Genomic DNA, 19,560 nt, shown 5'->3' with positions numbered 1-19,560 from the left:
ACACCTGCCCACACTGTAACACCACCACCACCAAAGGCTCGTCTGGTGACAACAGTGGCTGATGCGTAGCGCTCTCGACGTCTCCGACATCATTGGCGGCCATCATTTCTGCTCAACGTGAATCGACTTTTATCAGAGAACAGCACTGAGGCCCACTGGTCCCTCGTCCAGCGTAAATGCTCCCTGGCCCAGGCAAGACGATGATGCCTGTGCCTGGTGGTGTGGTCAGGTACCCTTGCAGGTCGTCTAGCACGCAGACCACGCTGATGTAAACGATTTCGAATGGTCTGACGTGACACTTGGGTGCCTCTCACCTCCCTTAAATGTGCCTGGAGTTGAGTGGCATTCATCATCCGGTTATGCAGGGCACTGTTCACAATGAAGCGCTCATCAGTGTGGGATGTGGCCAAAGGACGTCCACTTCTATGCCCTTCTATGACTCTTCCAGTCTGTCTGTATCTCTGTTGCAACCTGCTGATGACACTCTGTGACACTCCAAGCTCAGTGGCCACTTCCCTCTGAGAACATCCTGTTTGAAGCCTCACAATGGCGAAGTACTGTTGATCAGTTGTTAGGTGTCGTCTTGGTCTCGTGATGTCAAAATGTGAACAACATGATGAAGAGGACTGTTTAAATAACAATTCTAATTGAACCAGGAAATGTATTGGTCGATTCATGGATCAAACACCTATTGTGAATTTTTCCGTTCAGCTCCTTGTTAGAGAACAGCAAGTTGTGCAAAAAGTACTGAACATTGAACAGTTGGACATGTGCATTCAAAAGTTTAGAGAAGGTCAAATTAAGTTCACCTGTAAAGGTTATAGTGCATTTCAGGTTCATCCTGAAATTTCACCCGAAAGCCAAATATCCCTAACTTTTTGGGAGTAGTGTATATATATATATATATATATATATATATATATATATATATATATATATATATATATACACTGTATATATATGTATGTATGTATCGATCAGCCACAACATTAAACCACCTGCCTAATATTGTGTAGCTCCACCTTGTGCTACCAAAACAGGTCTGACCCATCGAGGCATGAATTCCACAAGACCTCTGAAGGTGTCCTGTGGTATCTGGCACCAAGACATTGCCAGCAGATCCTTTAAGTCCTGTAAGTTGCGAGGTGGGGCCCTCATGGATTTGGCTTGATGTTCTACCACATCCTACAAATGCTCCATTGGATTGAGATCTGGGGTATTTGGGCCAAGACAACACCTTGAACCTTTGTCATGTTCCTTAAACCATTCCCGAACATTTTTTGCAGTGTGGCAGGACACATTATCCTGCTGAAAGAGGTCACTCCCATAGGACATTACCGTTGCCATGAAGCGGTGTACTTGGTCTTCAACAATGTTTATAAGATAAGATAAGATGTAGGTGGTACGTGTCAAAGTAGTATCCACTTGAATGCCAGGACCCAAGGTTTCCCAGCAGAATATTGCCCAGAGCATCACACTGCCTTCGCCAGATTGCCTTCTTCCCATAGTGCATCCTGGTGGCATCTCTTCCCCAGGTAAACTATGCACACGCAAGAAAATGTGATTCATCAGACCAGGCCACATTCTTCCATTACTCTCTGGTCCAGTTCTGATACTCACGGGCCTATTGTAGGTGCTTTTGGCTGTGAACAGGGGTCAGCATGGGCACTCTGGCCGGTCTGCGGCTACGCAGCCCCATACGCAGCAAGCTGTGATGCACTGTGTGTTCTGACACCTTTCTATCATAGCAGCATTATCTTTTTCACCAATTAGTGTTACAGTAGTTCATCTGTGGGATTGAACCAGACGGGCTAGACTTCACTCCCCACGCACATCAATGAGCCCACGGGCGCCCATGACCCTGTCACCGGTTCAACGGTTTTCCTTCCATGGACCACTTTTGGTAGGTACTTATTACCGCATACCAGGAACAGCCCACAAGACCTGTCCTTTTGGAGATGCTCTGACCCAGTCGTCTAGCCATCACAATCTGGTCCTTGTCAAAGTCGCTCAGATCCTTACGCTTGCCCATTTTTCCTGCTTCCAACAAATAAACATCAAGAAATTACTGTTCACTTGCTGCCTAATATATCCCACCTCTTGACAGGTGCCATTGGAACGAGATGATCAATGGTATTCACTTCACCTGTCAGTGGTTTTAATGTTGTCTCTGATCAGTATATACTGTATGTTTTTTTTCATATATATATTATTTATGTATATATGTATATTTTATATATATATATATATATATATATATATATTTTTTTTTTAATATATTTAATATATATTTTTTTTATATACAGTGTATATATATATATATATATATATATATATATATATATATAGTTTTTAATATATATGTATTTCATATATATATATATATATATATACAGGTACTCCTCACTTAACGACCTACCTGTACGACCGTTCAGACTTACAACCAGCTCTCTGACCAGTCTGTAGTGTACTCTGTGTACAATACCACAGTGTGCACACTGCGTGCTGCGCGTCTCAGAGTCAAGCATCTCATCACGCATCATCCTTTATATACTATATACACTATACACACTATACTGTATATACTATATACACTATATATACTATATATACTATATATACACTATATATACTGTATACACTATATACACTATATACATATACACTATATACATCTCATCACCGTTCTCAGTCTTGTTCCTGCAGTCTGTCAGTATTCACTACACTAGCATTCGCAATGGCCACGGCCCCTTACCGTGAAGTAACTCGCTTATCGTCCAATTCGCTTTACGACCTGGACGTAGGAACGGAACTCGGCCGTTAAGTGAGGAGTACCTGTACATACATTTTAGGCAACGCACGCATGCACGCGGGGGAAGCCAATAAGGACGAAGCTAGACAGTGGAACTAAAGCTAACTATCGTTAGGTTGCAGATCAAGGTATCAATCGCAGTGGTTTATGGGATGAGTAGTTCCTTTTTATTTACACAGTCTTGTATATTTGTCTTCTTTTCCATTTGCCAATTTTGTTTTTGCCATGAATTAAAGGTTTTATGGTCACGTTTCATCAAGTAGTTGGTTGGCTTGGTTCCAGGCTTACACTAAAACTCTTTGTAATATGGACTTTCTGAAATGTGTGAATGAATGGAAAATTCACCTCCTGAAACGGAGTGGTTCGAAAAGTAGGAGGTCACTTTTGAGCTCTATAACCAGACATTATAATATTTATAAAACAAAAACTAAGCTATACATGCAGTACATCATAAATAAACGCTGACATTTATATACAGTTAAATTGTATCTATGAATGAAATTCACTCGCCCCCCCACCACCCTTTATTTACATAAACATGAAAAAAGTTGGGCAATTGTGCTCCGGGACCCAATTCAACAGATTCGTTTTCCTGACTACGAGCACGAAAACGCAGGATAACGGGTTGTTCCCCAACACAATACGTCTGTGGTCTTTGGTGATGTCTGACGCTGACTATCTTCCCAGGCAGGTTTCAATGCTGGTGACGGTAAGCGTTATTTCAATATTCCCGGCTCCCGCACGCATGACGTGGTTGATGTGGAGGGGACCACCAACGTGGGCTACCCCGGAAGATGGGTGTTCCGAATTGACAACGCACAGGTGGAGGTGGGCGGATGCAACAACACCGGTAAGACCCGACACTGGGAGGCTGACTATTCAAACACATTGTCAGGGACATTGCAATTCAACATCCCAGCATTTATATCTAGCTGCAGATTCAATAAGTATTGCATTTAATTGAATTTCTCTCTGTGGTTTGGTGTGTCTCCAGGTTAGATGTCTTCCATATATTTCAGTTTACACTTCAAAATCACAGCATATATACAGTATGTATCACCGTATGTTTATGTATGTGACAAATAACTTGAACTCTGATGCCCAGTATCTCTTTGAAAACAACTTCTTGAAATGTTGGCTTTTCTTGAAGGTTTGGAAACACTACAACGCTAAAAATAAGTCCATGAATTTATCCTCTATTCCTTCCAAAACAGTAATGAATGAATGAATATGTGAATTTAAAATATGCTAATATTGTGTAGATTCATCAAGAACCGCTGTGACTTCAGTAAAATATCTTAAACAGTGTTTTCTGGTTGAGTCTCTTTGGATGTTACCTCATTTAATGCCGTGGTTCGGATAAACATTCGGACTAAATTCCACTACCAATTTTGAAGCAGCGATGGCTAAAACCGCCAAAACAGAAACCACTTCCGTTTTTATTGCCCTGCACCAATCCAGAGCTTGATGATTCCAGATTCAGTAAGTAAAACTCGTGCCATGTTTTTGCTCCAGCCATTCAGCCTCCAGCTGATTCCACTCATCAGTTGGACCTCTGGGTTGTGGCTAATCAGCAAATCCACATGGTTGACTCCAAATCCTGGAGTGGAATCGTTTTTTCAGAACCCGGATTTTCACTGATGACACTGTCGTCCTACACCTTCTCCACAGCATCGGTGTGCCCGCACCTCCGCCCCTGCCTGAATGGAGGGCAGTGCATCGACGACTGCATCACAGGGAACCCCTCGTTCACCTGCTCCTGCCTGGCTGGGTTCACTGGACGGAGATGCCAGATAGGTGAGTTACTCCAACTTTATAACTCTCTATATGACACACTGTGTTGTCTTGAACAGGCTTCCACCTGTTGGCTTTCATACTTGCCAGGTGACGACCAGATTGGATATTTTTCTACATCTGTTTGTATCACGCACACTGGGTCTCGGCCAACCCTCTACAGTGACTACACTCCAAGTCCGCCGTGTGATCTTTTTATTAAGGCAGTGTTTATACTACTCCCTTTGTTCTTACCTCTGTCGCTGTAGATGTAAACGAGTGCGCTTCAAGTCCTTGCCAGAACGGAGGTACCTGCGAGGACCGGATTAAGAGTTTCATCTGTCAGTGCCCACCTGGATACACTGGAACTCTGTGTGAAACAGGTACAGGAGAACCTTGCATAACCTTGCATCCTCACATTCCATTCCATTTTTGTTAAAAAAAATAACCTTCAAAGATACATATATCTTTATATATATGTATCTACTGTGTTTATCCTGCCCGCAACCGCAAAATCCCTCCCCCTTGGAAATTGCCTACAAAAACAGAAAACGTCATGAATTTTCCGACAATAACCGATTTAGATTGTCCCAAATCCAGCCTTTTTTTGGCGTTGCCCTGCCTGTTGCCTGTTCCCACAGTCCGGCCTGTGGAGATGTATCGACCTCCTCTAATACCTTTCACAGCCAGCGGCGCATATTTGCAGAATGAGGGGAGCGGTGTGTCGGATATATTAATCAGCTGAGTAAATATTCCACGCCGGTGTCTGCCTTTGCGTGTTTGCGTGTTGTTTCAGACGTGGACGAGTGCAGGGATGGGCCCTGCCTGAACGGGGCGCTGTGCGTCCAAGGCGCCGGCCATTTCACCTGCGTGTGCGAGCCGGGGTATACCGGTGCACTGTGCGAGACAGGTAAATGGAGGGAAGGGGTCCCATGAGGTCCTGGGTGAAAGTGGGCAATATTTCTATATCATATTCAGTATTTAAATGTCTTTGTCCATAGAGGGCTTTTCAGTCACTCTGGACACATGAGTTCCGCTCTTGAACTGATTTGTGTTTTGGGGGAGTTGGTGCCAAAGTATGAGCTTCAAGTTCACACTCAAAGTCAGAGCAAGTCACCGCAAAAGACCTTTTTCGCCTCCGTGGCATCCAAAGCTTTTTCTTCCGATTTGATGTTGACGAAACCGGAGCCCGTTGGGGGAATTCAATTATTGGCCCCCGCACAGTTCGCAAATCTTATTTTTCTACATGAAACACCAGACACCTGGTCGATGAAACCCTACGCCGGCAAAAGGGAAGTTCACCTCTCCAAGGCGGCTCAGTGTCTCATAATGTCAACACGACTTGCTTTTCCGTGTGAAGATAGGAAAGGCTTTTGAGGGGAACCAAATCTGCTGCGGACCATGTTTCTTTCGGGATGTCCCCCCTTGATGTTTCATTCGACCTGTTTTGTGTGTGGATACCTGCAGATGTAGACGAGTGCGAATCGCAGCCCTGTCGGAACAGAGGGGAGTGCGTTGATCGGGTGGCGAACTTCACCTGCGTGTGTCCTGCGTCGTTCAGCGGGCGGCACTGCGACACAGGTGAACTCAGTGACTTTGTGAATGTATTATAAGAAGGCAAAAGAAGCGGCAAATTTGACCAGGAAATTGGATTAAAATGGACAAGCCTTCAAGCCGTACTTTCCCCTTCCATTTGGCTTCCGATAATAATAATTATAGATGTTTTCCAAATGGGACGGGCACAATAGGAAACCTCGCTGACCACTATCGGAGTGAAATTTGGGAATTGTGGCTGAGAACTCTGTTTGACTGACTTGGTTTATTGGTTGAACATTTTTTATGGCATGCTCTTTTTTATTTATTTTTTAAGCCCCAGCATTAATGTTAGCTAAACGGTTGGCCAGAGGTTAGGATTGGAAGGGCTTCCTTTTGTTTTATGGCTGCGGTATACAGGGATTTTTTTGTGTGTGTGTTTGCGCACTTCTCACGCAAGACACTTTCCTGTCCTTTTTTTTTTTTTGCCCTTCTTAGAACTGGTGGTGCATCAGCTCAATTCAACTCAGGCAGAAAATCAAACAGGTAAAAGCAAGCGTGGATGGTGGGGGTCAGCATCGCTGAACTTTCCTTTTTGACACTTTCCTTTTATTTTGTTGTTAATATCCCTCTAACAACCTCACCTACTGTTATAACGCTCTATCCGTCCACGGAATTCACTTTTTTAAGCTATTTTCCTCCCCAGTGTCCTGTGAGGGAGAGGATTGTGAGAAGCACCAGCTTTGCGAATCCACCAGCCAGGGAATCTACAATTGTACATGCACCCCAGGCTACTATGGCAACAAGTGTGAAGGTAATGTGCCCGGCCAGCCCTTCCTCTAACTCCTGCTGCAGGAATTTGCACAGGTAGGGAGTGTAATTGGGGATTTGAAGTGGAGCTGTGCTATCCCACAGGAATTTGGAGCGCTGCCCCGCGAGTGGCTGCTGCGATGATGGATTATTGTAATTATCAAAACTGACACGGCCTCTCCCGGTTTACAACAGGAACCTGGGAACGGGAGTCGCTTGATGTTGTGAATAATTGCTTTGTAGCATGTTTTTTATTAGTTTACCAACAAGAGGAAGTGCTTTGTCTAGACATTAAAGGACGTCTTTATGAGTCGAAGCCGCTCCTTGGTATTCAGGTCATTTCTTCAGACGGAGTCGTTGAAATATGCACACTCTGACGCTGCCACTCGATGCTCTGGATTCCGGCCATGGCACCATCCTATGGTAGCGCTTTAAAGAACAGCTGCTGCTTGCATAACCACAGGGATTCCAATGTGTAACCAATGTGTTCACTAAATATGTACAGTGCTATTATCCCGGCCTAATGCTTTATACCCTCCTTCAGGAAAGGAGTGTGCTGTCATTTTGTATTACAGCTCATGCCGTTGGCATATGTCCATTTCATAAAATAATCTATATACTATTTTAAAGCTAAATCAGATAAATTTCACAAATTGCGAATTGTGGCTGCGTGTCTTTCGCTTTTTGCAGCAGCAGCAGCAGCAGCAGCAGCAGCAGCAGCAGCACCAGCAGCAAAATCTCTTTAATAGCATTTGAGCTATTGCAAATGCATGCTTCTTCTCACCCCTGAGCTGAAATAACTATCAGTGCTTATATAGGCTCTCTTAAATCTCTCAAATACTTTCCTGCCGGGCTCACTTGGACGGCACAGTGGAAAAAGGAGTGCGATCCTCAGAGGAAGAGAGAGTCGCGGGACGCGGGAGGACCTAATCAGGCCTCAGATCAAAGGCCCGCGCTGCGCAGGTGGCCGCTGAAAGTGGCTCTCTCTCGCAAATTAACAATCCATTAATTGCCCCCGGGGCCGTATGTTTTGATCGCCAAACATGCTCCATACCATCAGAAAAATAATACCCTCCACCGAGCCCCCGCGACTTCAAAGCCCAGGCATTTTAGCGGCAAGCGATACAGCTCCTTTGATCCAGCGCCGCAATTAGGAAGGAGAGGAAAATAAAAACATTCTTACATTTTGGACCGGGCGGATATGTGTGCTGACTGGTAATCGTCTGGTGCTGTGAACTTTGTGGGAAAAGAGAAATGACAGTGAATCAGTGCATAGTTTACAGTACAGCAGATGAAAGAAGCCCAACATGTGGAACACATGTTGACTATTTATACCGTCCGCCATGTTTACACTTTGACCAATGCTCCCATTCTATAAGATATTAATATGGCATTCAAGCGATTGCTTTGGGGTAGCCAAACATTTTCATGCTTTTCATGCTTTTCCTCTTTCTCTCTTTGCCTCTTTCTTTGTCTGACTGTCCCTCTCCCTTTCTCTTCTCCTCTGCAGAGGAGTGTCTCTGTCAGAACGGAGGCGTGTGTGTTGACATCAACGGCACGTGTGACTGCCCGACAGGCTACACAGGACTGTACTGTCAGTTTGGTGGGTATTCCGCACCGTCCATAAAGACCCCGCTCCCCCTGCCACGTGTCACACGGCAGCTTTGACGCAGGACGCTGCAAACGCCGGCGTCTCGTGTTAGAATGTGACTTCAGAATGAGGTGTCTATTGTAACCTCATTGGATCTTGTTTTTTTTGGGGGGCTTTTTTTTTTTCCTTCCTTTTTTTTAAATTTCCTTCCCATTCAGAAGTAACCCAGACGCCGTGCAGTAACAGCAGACCGTGCCCTGACGGGGGTCCATGCTTGGAGTATGGAGGAGCCTACCTCTGCACCTGCCAGACCAGTGGAGCAGAGCCGGATCACAAGGACTTTTACCCCTATGGTAAGAGCCTCAGAGACCACACCAGCGCATGCTACTTTTAAGAACTTTGACTAGTGGGCAATTACAATAGTGACACATTTTTGATTACTGTGGTAAGAAGCAACAATTAAGTTCAAAACTCTATGTCCATTGCTCATTTTCTCTTATTAATGGTCACATTTACATGTAGCAAGTTGCATGATCAGGCTGGGTGATATTGACAAAATCATTTAATATCACAATACTTTTTGGCAAATACCTCAATCTTGATAATTTGACAATATTTTGGGGGTGACTACTGGTGCTTTCACAATATTATTACACACAAGGGAAACAATCCTTAGTAATGTGGATATTATGACCAAGCAGATTGGGACATTGCTCGGATCAGCTAGAACACTCTATGATGTTCCGAAAATTGCATTACTTTACTGAAACGCAACCTTTAAGACAACAATAACGCAATTTATCGCAATTTTACAATAACCAAATCCCAGACAATATCTCGTCTCATATCACAGCATTGATATTAAACCGATAATAAATCTATCGCCCATGTTCGTAGGCCTTTGTTGCATTCTTGTCATGTATTTTCTACAGTTCTGCAATTCAAGCGAAAAGATGTTTTTGTTTTTATTCTCATCTATGAATCGAGACATTGCACTCGCTGTTTTTTTACGATGCAATGGAACACAGTCAAGTTTTGTTTTGTGTTTTTCAGTACAGCCCCAATCCGTCTGTGACTCCTCTCCATGTCTGAATGGCGGATACTGCTACGAGCGGAACGGAGGCTACACGTGTGAATGCAAGCACGGATACTCGGGGAAGCACTGCGAGAAAGGTAGTACGCTGCAACCGACCAGGGAAGATGATATTGATGTTATAAGATGAGTGAGGAAGAAAAATATCAAAACCTTAGTTCACCTTTTGGGCCATTCCTTTGGTATCGGTCTCAATCATCAAGGAAATGTAGCAGTAACTTTTATTCCGAGTGTATTTTTACCCTTTAAAGTAGTAATAAACTGGATTGTTTGAGTTGTAAACATCTGGGTTTGTCTTTGTCTTCTGATGGATTGATTTGGGGTTTTTTTTTCTTGGCCACTTGAGGTTGTGAGGATGATTTTTCATTCGAGGGTGCTGTTTTTTGTGAATGTTCATCCATATCAGCAATGACTTTATCAAATCCATTGCAACGGCCTTAGTTTGTAGGTGGAGGAACCTGCCACCAACAATGCAAATGGCCTATTGAGGAGCCCATGCATAACACAAATACATGAAATTGCTGTTTCTCCTAAAGTGCCAGTTAAAACCAGTATCAAAAAGTCCCTTCTCTTTCTCTCCTTCCAGTCAGACTCAACACTTGTGCTTCAGGGCCGTGTCGCAACGGAGGCTCCTGCAAGGAGGAGGCAGGGAGTTACCACTGCGTGTGTCCCTACAGGTTCACCGGAAAACACTGTGAAGTGGGTGAGTGCTCCCCTTATCCAGCAATACCCGGTCCACACCGCCGGTTCAAATCCACGTGGCTTTTTGTCCATGTGTGTTTGTCCTTTTCTCCAACTTCGTTCCACAATAGAATGTAGCAACTGCCTCTTCCACAATACGCGAGAGCCCTCGAGAGTTGTGGAGTGCTCTCACTCTAACGTTTCATGGCAATGACCTAAGATCCAGAGAGTTTAGTACACAGCCCAAACTCTCTCTCATTCACATTACAAACACACACACACACACGCACGCAAGCAAACACACACACACACACACACACACACACACAAAAACATAAACTCAGTCATGGGGTCATTGGGGATATTTATGTTTTTCCAGGCAAGCCGGACCCCTGCGCTTCAAGCCCTTGTCTGAATGGAGGAACATGCTTCCACTACATAGGGAAGTATAAATGCGAGTGCACGGAGACCTTCAGCGGGAGGCACTGCGAAGTAAGCAGGAGTTCCACACATTCCTCTGCAGGTGAGCAGATCCTGATTTGCCAAATGACCTCAATAAATTAGCAGAAGCCGAGGATATCATGAGCCTCTCAATCTGTAGATAACTGGCTTCTAAACTTGTGGGTGAGGAGATTATTCAGAGCTTACCGTGCTGTTGTATCACAGCTCTCCTTGTTTTTACAGATTTAGACGTGCCAGAGTCAGATACGTTATATTAAGTAAGAGCCAATACAACCAGATGTCTTCACACTGCCAAGCCTGTGGGTGGTAATTTTAGGAAGACAAATGTGAAACCTGGGTGGGAAACACCTCTGTTGCTATGTCACTGTGTTGCACTGTTGGATCGGTTACAGCCCTCTTTTAGACCCCAGTGTCTGCGACGCTGTGTTAGAGTGCGAAAACCACTCCCTTTGTATTTTGTCCTGCAGATTTGGGCTGCGGGCCCCCACCACAGGTGAAGCATGCCGAGGTCCAGTTCTCCTCCACAACACCGGGTTCCGTGGCACTTTATATCTGCCGCCCGGGCTTCACGCCTGTGCCCAGAGCCACCCAGAGCATCTGTGGCATCCAGGGAGCCTGGAGCCAGCCACCCGTCTGTGAGGGTACATAAACACAGTTCAAATGAGCCCTACTGTCGCAAAAATACAGCTCAATTAAATAAATGATAATATAAGCAAAAAGAAAAATGCAGCGGAATTTAGATTTACTTCTAGGTCTTTGGTTTCCATCATTCCAGAGATCAACGAGTGCTTATCTCAGCCGTGCCTGAATGGAGGCACCTGTCATGACCGGGTGGTATCGTACTTTTGCGAGTGTGACACTGGCTTCAGCGGAAACCGTTGTCAGACAGGTAGATACACCAGCTTCCATTCCAGACACTTACACCTCTATGCATATTATGAAAAAGCTGTGCACCAATAGGCCCATATGTGTGCGTCGTGTTTCTTTTCCCTTCACCTACAGATATAGATGAATGTCTGTCAGAGCCTTGTGTGCACGGAGGAACATGTGAAGACCAGCCGGGCGCCTACTTCTGTCACTGCCAGCAAGGCTTTAAAGGCCAGAACTGTCAATTAGGTGGTGCATACGTTCGATCCGTTACATTTTTGTAAATAAATCGCTTCTTATCAATGTGATGGCGATACCTTTGTGTTTCTGAATGCTTGTGTTCAGAACAGGATGGGTGCGAAGCCAGCCCCTGTTTAAACGGTGGTGTGTGTCGAGGCTACAGAGGGAATCACCTGTGTGTGTGCAAAGAAGGGTTTTTTGGGGACCAATGTCAGATGCGTAAGTAGATTGTTCCAATGTGTACAGTTCAATCAACGTTTGTGACTATAATACAGGCTGACAAAACACTGGTAACGCACAGGCTATACCGGTCCAAGGATCTAATCACTTGTCTGTTGTCGCCCCCTAGTGGAGAATCCCTGTGTACTGCAACCTTGTGGAAATCGTGGCCTCTGCAGGAGTGACCGGAGAGGGAACTACAACTGTGCATGCAGAGTGGGACACACAGGGAAAGACTGTGAGAAAGGTCAGCAAGAGCAACACTCTCATTCCTCCAGATTCTAATAATGTCCAGAAATAACAACCAAATTGATTTACGACTTGATAAGATTTTTTTATCTGTTATCAGATACGTTTTTACAATGTTTTACAATGAAGTTTAAGGTGTAGGGTTGCCACTGTTCCCAGACCTGTTGCCTCCCTCGGGCCTCCACGTGCTCCGCGTGGAGGAGAACGAAGTGGAGCTGCGCTGGGACGAGACCGATCCATCCCACGGTCTGGTCAATGGCTTCGCCGTCACGTACGTTCCCCTGGGCCGAGGGAACCGCAAAACGGACTTCCTCGATCGACAACAATCCACCCACATTCTGCAGGGCCTGGTGCCGGGACTCCTCTACAACATCTCCGTCAAACGCAACACCAACAGCAACGACATAAGCCAGTCCGCCATCGCCCTCATACGCACCAGTGAGTGCACTAGATAACAACCAGTGAAAAGACGGATAGACCGCCGAGAAAGAGGTTTTTTATCTGTATGTGTGTCTCTTGGTCAGGACCACAGCGGGTGGAGCAGCTCCAGGTGGTGAATGTGTCCTCGTCGCAGGTTTGGCTGAGTTGGCTGGTCCAGGCCGTTCGCCACGCAGCAGTCAGCCAGGTTCGAGTGACTCTGGTTCCCTCGGACGGGAGCGGGGCTCGCACTGCTTTGCTCAACACCAGCACCAGCGAGTATGTTTTCAGGTCAGTGGCCTGGAAGACGGATACCCTAATAAAAGCCTTTTAATTCTGTCCACTAGATGCTGCTGTTGAAGTACTGGTACTAAAAATTTCAAATTTTTCTTCTGTCCGCAGCACATAAATTACCAAATGATTTGCCCGCAAATTTAAATGGCTTCATTCATCTTGAGTTTCATTTCCACATTTTTGTTTTCATCCCTCAGTTCTCTGCTTCCTGGTCAGATGTACACGGTCGATGTGTTCAGTCAAAGTGGAATTAGAGCAGAGGAGTTTCCCTCCACCAGCCACTCAGCCGGACCGCTGCAGATCTGGACAAGTACGATGCACTTCATCAATCACCAAGTCCCAGAATTCCATTTGGAATTGCAACTTTTTTTTTTCCAACATCCTTCAAACATGATTTCCGAATATATCTTATGGATCTTTTGGATGGATTACCACTTTGAATTATAAAATTGAACTGCCTACAAAAGGTTCAAATCTTTGCTGCTTCCTATGACTGGTCCATTGGCAGGCATAACATTTTAACAGAATTGACAGCTCAATGTATTTACTATATATTAAAAGGACTTTATCATATATTTAGAGGGCTCCTGTGGAGAGATTTGTTTCTTACTCTGTGACGGGCGCGACTAAACCTCTCCTTGTTTATTTCCCTCAGGGCCTCTTCCTCCACAAAACCTGTCCCTGTCACACGTGAACACCAACTCAGCCCTGATCACCTGGGATAGCCATCCAAAGAACACCCCAGATGGCTTCGTGGTCAACGTCACCCGAGGGCTGAACACCAGGAGCCGCTTCCTGCCCAATGGGAAGCTGGGATCCTACACGCTACGGGAACTGACCCCGGGGCAGCACTACTACCTGGCGCTAACAGCTGTCAAGAACACAGGACAGGAACAGGTCCACAGCATACCTCAACACCTAGCCTTCACCACCCGTGAGTGCATGTGCAGCCAGTGCGGAGCACAAAGTTACCACAGGAACTTAACTGTACCCAATGTGTAAATAAACATTACCTTTTGTGCATACCTTTTCCCTATGGATTGCGTCAGTTGGAGGCAATTAGCCTACCATTACATATGCTGGTAACATAAACTGTACATATACGGTTCATTTCAATAGGTCCAAAGAATGGACAACAGTTGCGTTGCTATTACATTATCACAGAAAGTATTTCTGTGCTCAATGGATGTGGAGGGAATGACTCTGCCACTAAAAATGCTGAAAATAAATTCTGTTCACATTTGCTTTGGACCAGTGCCGATGGAGGGGCGTTCTGGGAGGAGAGAGAGGCCGGGAAAGCATATCGGTCGTGTGTTTCCCCAATCACAATCTCAGGACCTGAGGGGTGCGGGGGAAACTGAGAACTCTGATGAGCACAGGTACCTGAGATGTGTTCACCAAAAAGTCTACACAGTATTAAACCAGCAATGGAGGAAATAACTAACATTGGTGAAAATGCAGCTTGTGGCGGTGATGAAATGGGGGTGGCTTCATGTGTTGCAGATACAAAGAACTTATTGACAGAAGGGGAAAAATTACAGCCCAATTCACCAATTTACCCAGAACAGCCATTCGACATCGTGCCAGTAAGTATAAGTAAATAAAAATTATATATATATCAAATTTAACCATGTCATATTAATAATTATAACAACAACAACAACAACAACAACAATAATATAATCAATATAATTAATAATAATTATCAATGATAAACAGATACAGGTTTTACATTATGGCCTCTATTTATTGGTACAAGGGTATTATTGACATACATTTTATTTCTGATACTATACTAATAACAGCTTTCAATAAATGTTTTTTTTTTGTCATTTTAAATTATATTCTCTTTAAAATTTGAAAGACTCACTTTTGAAAAGTTTTTTGTTTAATTTTGTATTTACATTCTAGTCATTTAGCTGTTATTATATAAAGTGACTTTGCTAAACGGCAGTGCACTTGGTATGTGTGCTGATTACTGGGAAGTTTTTAAATGATGTTATTTCTGACTGTCAAATGTATTGCCAAGTATTGTTTTAAGATAATTTCAGTAATCTAACACTTATTAATCCTCGGTGGGAAATACAGAATTTTGTTGTTTACGTTGACTAGAATTGAATGAGAAATCTTTGGCCTTGCAGGACCAGAGCCTCCAGTGAAGTTAGAAAAGATGGAAGAAACAACCAATAAAATCAGCCTTGCGCTACAGATCCAGGAGGAAGGCTCGAGACCCAAGCCTGGTAGGTGTGCCGGGTGGGAGCTCGGTAAGGGGAGCTTTGGCACTGAGTTGATGGAGCGCCACCACATTGTAATTGGTCCCAGCTGGGAACAAATCATGCTTTACACTTCTCAGCACTCTGGATAAATTCAATTTGCCACATAGAAGTGATTTTTGTGTCCCAATGCTCACTTCTTGGAAAGGGCCTCTTCATTAGCAATGCTACTAAATGCAAACATGTAACATAATATTGTATGTGACCAAAGCCTGTGCCAGAGTTAGAATGTTAAAGGATCCTGCCCCCCGGGTGAAAAAACACTTGGGGGGCGGGAACACACAATTCTGCAAACTATGCCAAAAATTATAAAAAGTTAAAAAAAAGTTTAAAAATGCGGCGGGGGAGGGGGGGGGTACAAATAGAACCATAGGGGTATCAACTGTAGATAATGCAGAGGCGCTGGGCTGAAATCGGAGACCGTTTTCTACACTGGAACCTGATGGCAGCTGTTATCTTTCAGAGTCGCCGCGGGACTGTCGCAGTCTGGCCTGTCAGAACGGGGGAACGTGTGTGAAGGGAGGCGACGCCTTCATCTGCGACTGCACAACTGGGTTCAAGGGCAGACAGTGTGAACTGTGTAAGTTAATGTCTGGCCAGTAAAATGTTGAATGTTTCTCTAACATTATACAGGTAATACAAATCAGTCCTTAGAATCGGATAGGATGGGATAAGATACTCAAATAGGAAAGGTTGGATTGCAAAATGAACTGTGAAACAAAGGATATTTCCCTTGCATAGAAAATGCACCAAAAACATTTTGATGGCTCCTTCAATGAGAGTATCTGTTCTGAGCAGTTCACAGATCAGGCTTAAGACAGGCTCTTGAAGTCTTTACAGTACTACCTGTATTTTAAACCTAAAAGTACTTAGACTCTGAGAAAGGCCCTGCTGTTCCCCCGGGGCTGACTTTTGTGAAGCTCATTTGCTCCTTTTACTTGGCACCACTTTGCTCACAGACCTTTTGGAACTTGATTGTTTCTCAGCCGTGAACAGGTCAGATGATACTTTATAGCTTTAACATCTTTCCGTCGGCCACGCACACACAGTCAGCTCGGCATGGAAGCAGTGACTGAACTCTCGGTTGGTTTCCACTGTGCCATCACGGCAAACTGGCAAAGTTGCTCAACCAGAGCCGGCCTCGCTCAGAGAGAAACGATGGATGAGTTAGCTTGGCCTCTTTCAATACTGGGGCGTGTAGATTATCATAAGATTTTGGCACTGGCATGATGTCACCGTGATGTAAGATTGGTGCCCATACATAAGATTCCAGCCCCTTCAATAACAACACAGAGATGACATCAGTGTCGTGACAGAAAGGGAGAAGCTTGATCTCTTCTCTCTTCTTTCCCTGCAGCACATAGAGGTGACTTGTAATCCTCAGAGCAGCCAAGTGTCTTTCCAGGTGTAGCGTTCCCCGTCCAAGTAGCATTCCAGGTGTCTCACTGCTTCTTTCTCCTGTCTGGTGGAAACCTGCTATCTTCTCCCCTTCGGCAGTTTCTCCATTCTTCCCTTTGAGCTCACTCGGCCTGGGGTCCGAGACACTTACAAGATGCGCTTCCCACAGTTGAGACGGTTCGGTCCGTGTCGGGGATTGAAATCGAGAGAAACCTGAATGCATTGACCCACTGGCCGTAGAATCACCATTTAAACATCAGCTTCCAAACTGCCACGACAGACTGGATATTCTCCTGCATCTTTAGAGTTAGATTTCCTCACCTAAAACATCCTAATTTGGAGCGTTTAAACGTAACCTTCCTATGTTGTATAACCCCACGTGAGCTGGGGAAGGAGAAACTATTTCCCAAATGATGTCTCTTTATACATTACAGTGCATTGTCCTCGTTGGCAGCACTTCTATGCGGTTGTGACAAAACTTCCTCCCTCATCATCGGTGCTGTCTCTTCGCAGTGTGCCAGCGAGTGCCACACCCTTGTACCCGTCTCTACTCCGAAACTAAGAGCGTGCCTGTCTGGGAGGAGGGAGTGTGTCATTACTTGTAAGTCGTATGAAGCCGGCGGGGGGGTGGGGGTCTTTCTTTTTTTGCACACATGTACTTACAATGATTAATGTGCCATTTCAAATGCCACGTATTGCCACTTAATGGATTCGATCATCGAGCGCAATTTCCTCTCCGCAGATACAAACGGACTTACAAAGTACAGCAGGATATTTGCTACCGAGAGATCTGTGAACCGTCACTTCCAAAGAAAAATCAGAGTAAGTCTGTGGAGCTCGATATACAGTTTTTTAAATGAAAGACATCCCTGGTAAATAAAGTCATAGATTTAGATGACGCCTCCTTCCTGTGTTATTCTAAAATGTGTCTTTCCTCTGTTTCTAGAGCACTCGGACACTCACGAAAGGACCGTGTGAACAAAGCTGTATCTTCAAGTCGTTGTGTTTTTAGAGACCCCGCGCTCTTCCGATAACACTGTGTCATTTAAAGAACATTGTCATCAATTTGAAAAGAAGGAGCCATTTTTCAGCCACCCGCCCCCTCCAACGATCAACCCCCTCAAAATTTTCGAATGACAATGTTTTTGCGTTACAGCAGCAGAATGGAAGAACTTTATGGACTCGATGTATAAACGAAGATGGACCCAACTCCATGAATGGATCTTGCTGATAGATTTATGAGCTTTTATTTCTGATTTACACAAAAAAAACAAAAAACAAACACATGTCTGACCAAATTAATTTAGAAGAAGTTCAGTACAGTGTGGCCTGCATCTAAGACCTTGTATACCTCATATCCATGCCCCTGCTGACAGATAGAAGCTTTTGTAATTATTCCCTCAGGGAAATTTGTGTCAGACTACGCTACATAAAATCCAGTCTTTTTTCTTTCAGTCACTCCTCAAAGCAAATACACAATACAATACTCATTTTCTCTGTAAAAAAAACACAACAACAACTCTATGTTTTCGGTCTCCTGGCAAGCGTCCATTGCCTGCTATGGTGTAAATAGTGTTTATAGGCATTTTTGTAGGTGAATATTTTAATAATAAAATGTAAAACCAACTTTTTTGGTTTCTCTGTTTCTCTCTGTGTACACGAGTTCACAATGTAAGGAAAAATAGATGGAGAAAAAAAAACCGCACGCACGTCACGCCACATCATGATGATGTGAATTTCTCAATTTATTTTTCTTTGCTCATGAACACAATTCCCACCGTGTGAGCACAATGCTTGACTGTCCCATTTGCCAAGACACTTTGTATTTTGGCCAAAATATATATATATCCCCATGTCCATTTGAATGCAAAACGTTATCCTAAATTGCAAGTGTGTCGCCCTCATGTGTCTGGCAAACACCAGATGAGGATTAAGATGCTTGTGCTGAGTATGGGTGCGTTCTTTCCATCCAGACCACTGTCAAGATCTTGAAATTGCTGACGGGTTGATTCAACTCAAGTCATTCAACTGTGTAAATCCTTAACCAGGGGGGGTTTGTAAAAAACTACAATACATACAACTACACCACTACTCCAACAGAACACAGGGCATGATTGTAAGGCATGTTTTTTTTTGTTCAGACTTATTTCCTCATTTGCATACATACATAAGAAAATGCCCCAAAAATGTTGTTATGTTGTGTCATTGTCTCCGAGCAAACCTGTCTCATGTGGGTTTTTTTTTTCTATAATGCATGTCACATCGTTATAACCCGTCATCTGCTGACGTCATCTGACAATGTGACACATCTGACACAGGTCCCTGTGTCGTCGTCATCTGCGATATATTGGTAATTGTTACACTAATCTCTGTCGCAATGTAGCTGAATGTTATTCTCCCTTGTAAGTCGCTTTGGATAAAAGCGTCTGCTAAATGACTAAATGTAAATGTAAATGTAAATTCTGCATTCACGCCATATGGAGGCAGGTTTCAACGCTGACCCTAAATCAATAATAACAAAAAAAAATAAATAAAACAGCATAAATACGTTATAGATAAATAAATAAATACTTCAGAACTCGGACAGCTATGCGATACTGACCTCAGCCCAACCACATGGACCTCCAAAGACGGAGGCCATCGATCATATTAATGACGTCAGCAATCACCGACCCGTTCATATTCACGTTCTACATTCCTGTTGGTTACTTTCATTAGAATTTCACGTGAAATATTGGCGTATCTACATTAAAGTTCGCCCGTTTTTTTTGTTTTTACTTTGCGTAAAATATCGTTTTGTTTTTCATGTAAAAATCCATTCGCTTCCGAAACTCGAAGTCCCGGCCGC

General features: G+C 44.1%; 1 protein-coding gene across 3 annotated transcripts in view; it reads left to right on the top strand.

Moving 5' to 3' along the window:
* The window catches only part of sned1 (sushi, nidogen and EGF-like domains 1), a 28,975-nt gene extending 9,913 nt beyond the window's left edge, over positions 1–19,062 (top strand). The window contains exons 4-31 of one of the 3 annotated variants that reach the window (XM_080002632.1): positions 3,500–3,662; positions 4,484–4,609; positions 4,855–4,968; positions 5,382–5,495; positions 6,053–6,166; positions 6,617–6,664; positions 6,825–6,932; positions 8,439–8,531; positions 8,741–8,872; positions 9,573–9,692; positions 10,199–10,315; positions 10,673–10,816; positions 11,223–11,396; positions 11,531–11,644; positions 11,758–11,871; positions 11,968–12,081; positions 12,212–12,328; positions 12,490–12,768; positions 12,855–13,038; positions 13,239–13,351; positions 13,697–13,975; positions 14,297–14,420; positions 14,545–14,627; positions 15,183–15,281; positions 15,778–15,894; positions 17,226–17,313; positions 17,455–17,534; positions 17,659–19,062. In XM_080002632.1, coding sequence (XP_079858758.1) covers positions 3,500–3,662; positions 4,484–4,609; positions 4,855–4,968; positions 5,382–5,495; positions 6,053–6,166; positions 6,617–6,664; positions 6,825–6,932; positions 8,439–8,531; positions 8,741–8,872; positions 9,573–9,692; positions 10,199–10,315; positions 10,673–10,816; positions 11,223–11,396; positions 11,531–11,644; positions 11,758–11,871; positions 11,968–12,081; positions 12,212–12,328; positions 12,490–12,768; positions 12,855–13,038; positions 13,239–13,351; positions 13,697–13,975; positions 14,297–14,420; positions 14,545–14,627; positions 15,183–15,281; positions 15,778–15,894; positions 17,226–17,313; positions 17,455–17,534; positions 17,659–17,690 — 3,504 coding nt within the window. In that variant the 3' untranslated portion in view covers positions 17,691–19,062. Of the gene's footprint in view, positions 1–3,499; positions 3,663–4,483; positions 4,610–4,854; positions 4,969–5,381; positions 5,496–6,052; positions 6,167–6,616; positions 6,665–6,824; positions 6,933–8,438; positions 8,532–8,737; positions 8,873–9,572; positions 9,693–10,198; positions 10,316–10,672; positions 10,817–11,222; positions 11,397–11,530; positions 11,645–11,757; positions 11,872–11,967; positions 12,082–12,211; positions 12,329–12,489; positions 12,769–12,854; positions 13,039–13,238; positions 13,352–13,696; positions 13,976–14,296; positions 14,421–14,544; positions 14,628–15,182; positions 15,282–15,777; positions 15,895–17,225; positions 17,314–17,454; positions 17,535–17,658 lie in introns of those variants that run through there. The other 2 variants (XM_080002631.1, XR_013844218.1) reach the window with 2 other exon arrangements.
* Positions 19,063–19,560: the final 498 nt, after the last annotated feature.

This window comes from Zeus faber, assembly GCF_960531495.2.
Source record: "Zeus faber genome assembly, chromosome: 1".
Classification (NCBI taxonomy): domain Eukaryota; kingdom Metazoa; phylum Chordata; class Actinopteri; order Zeiformes; family Zeidae; genus Zeus; species Zeus faber.
This window is presented reverse-complemented; position numbering and strand designations above follow the sequence as displayed.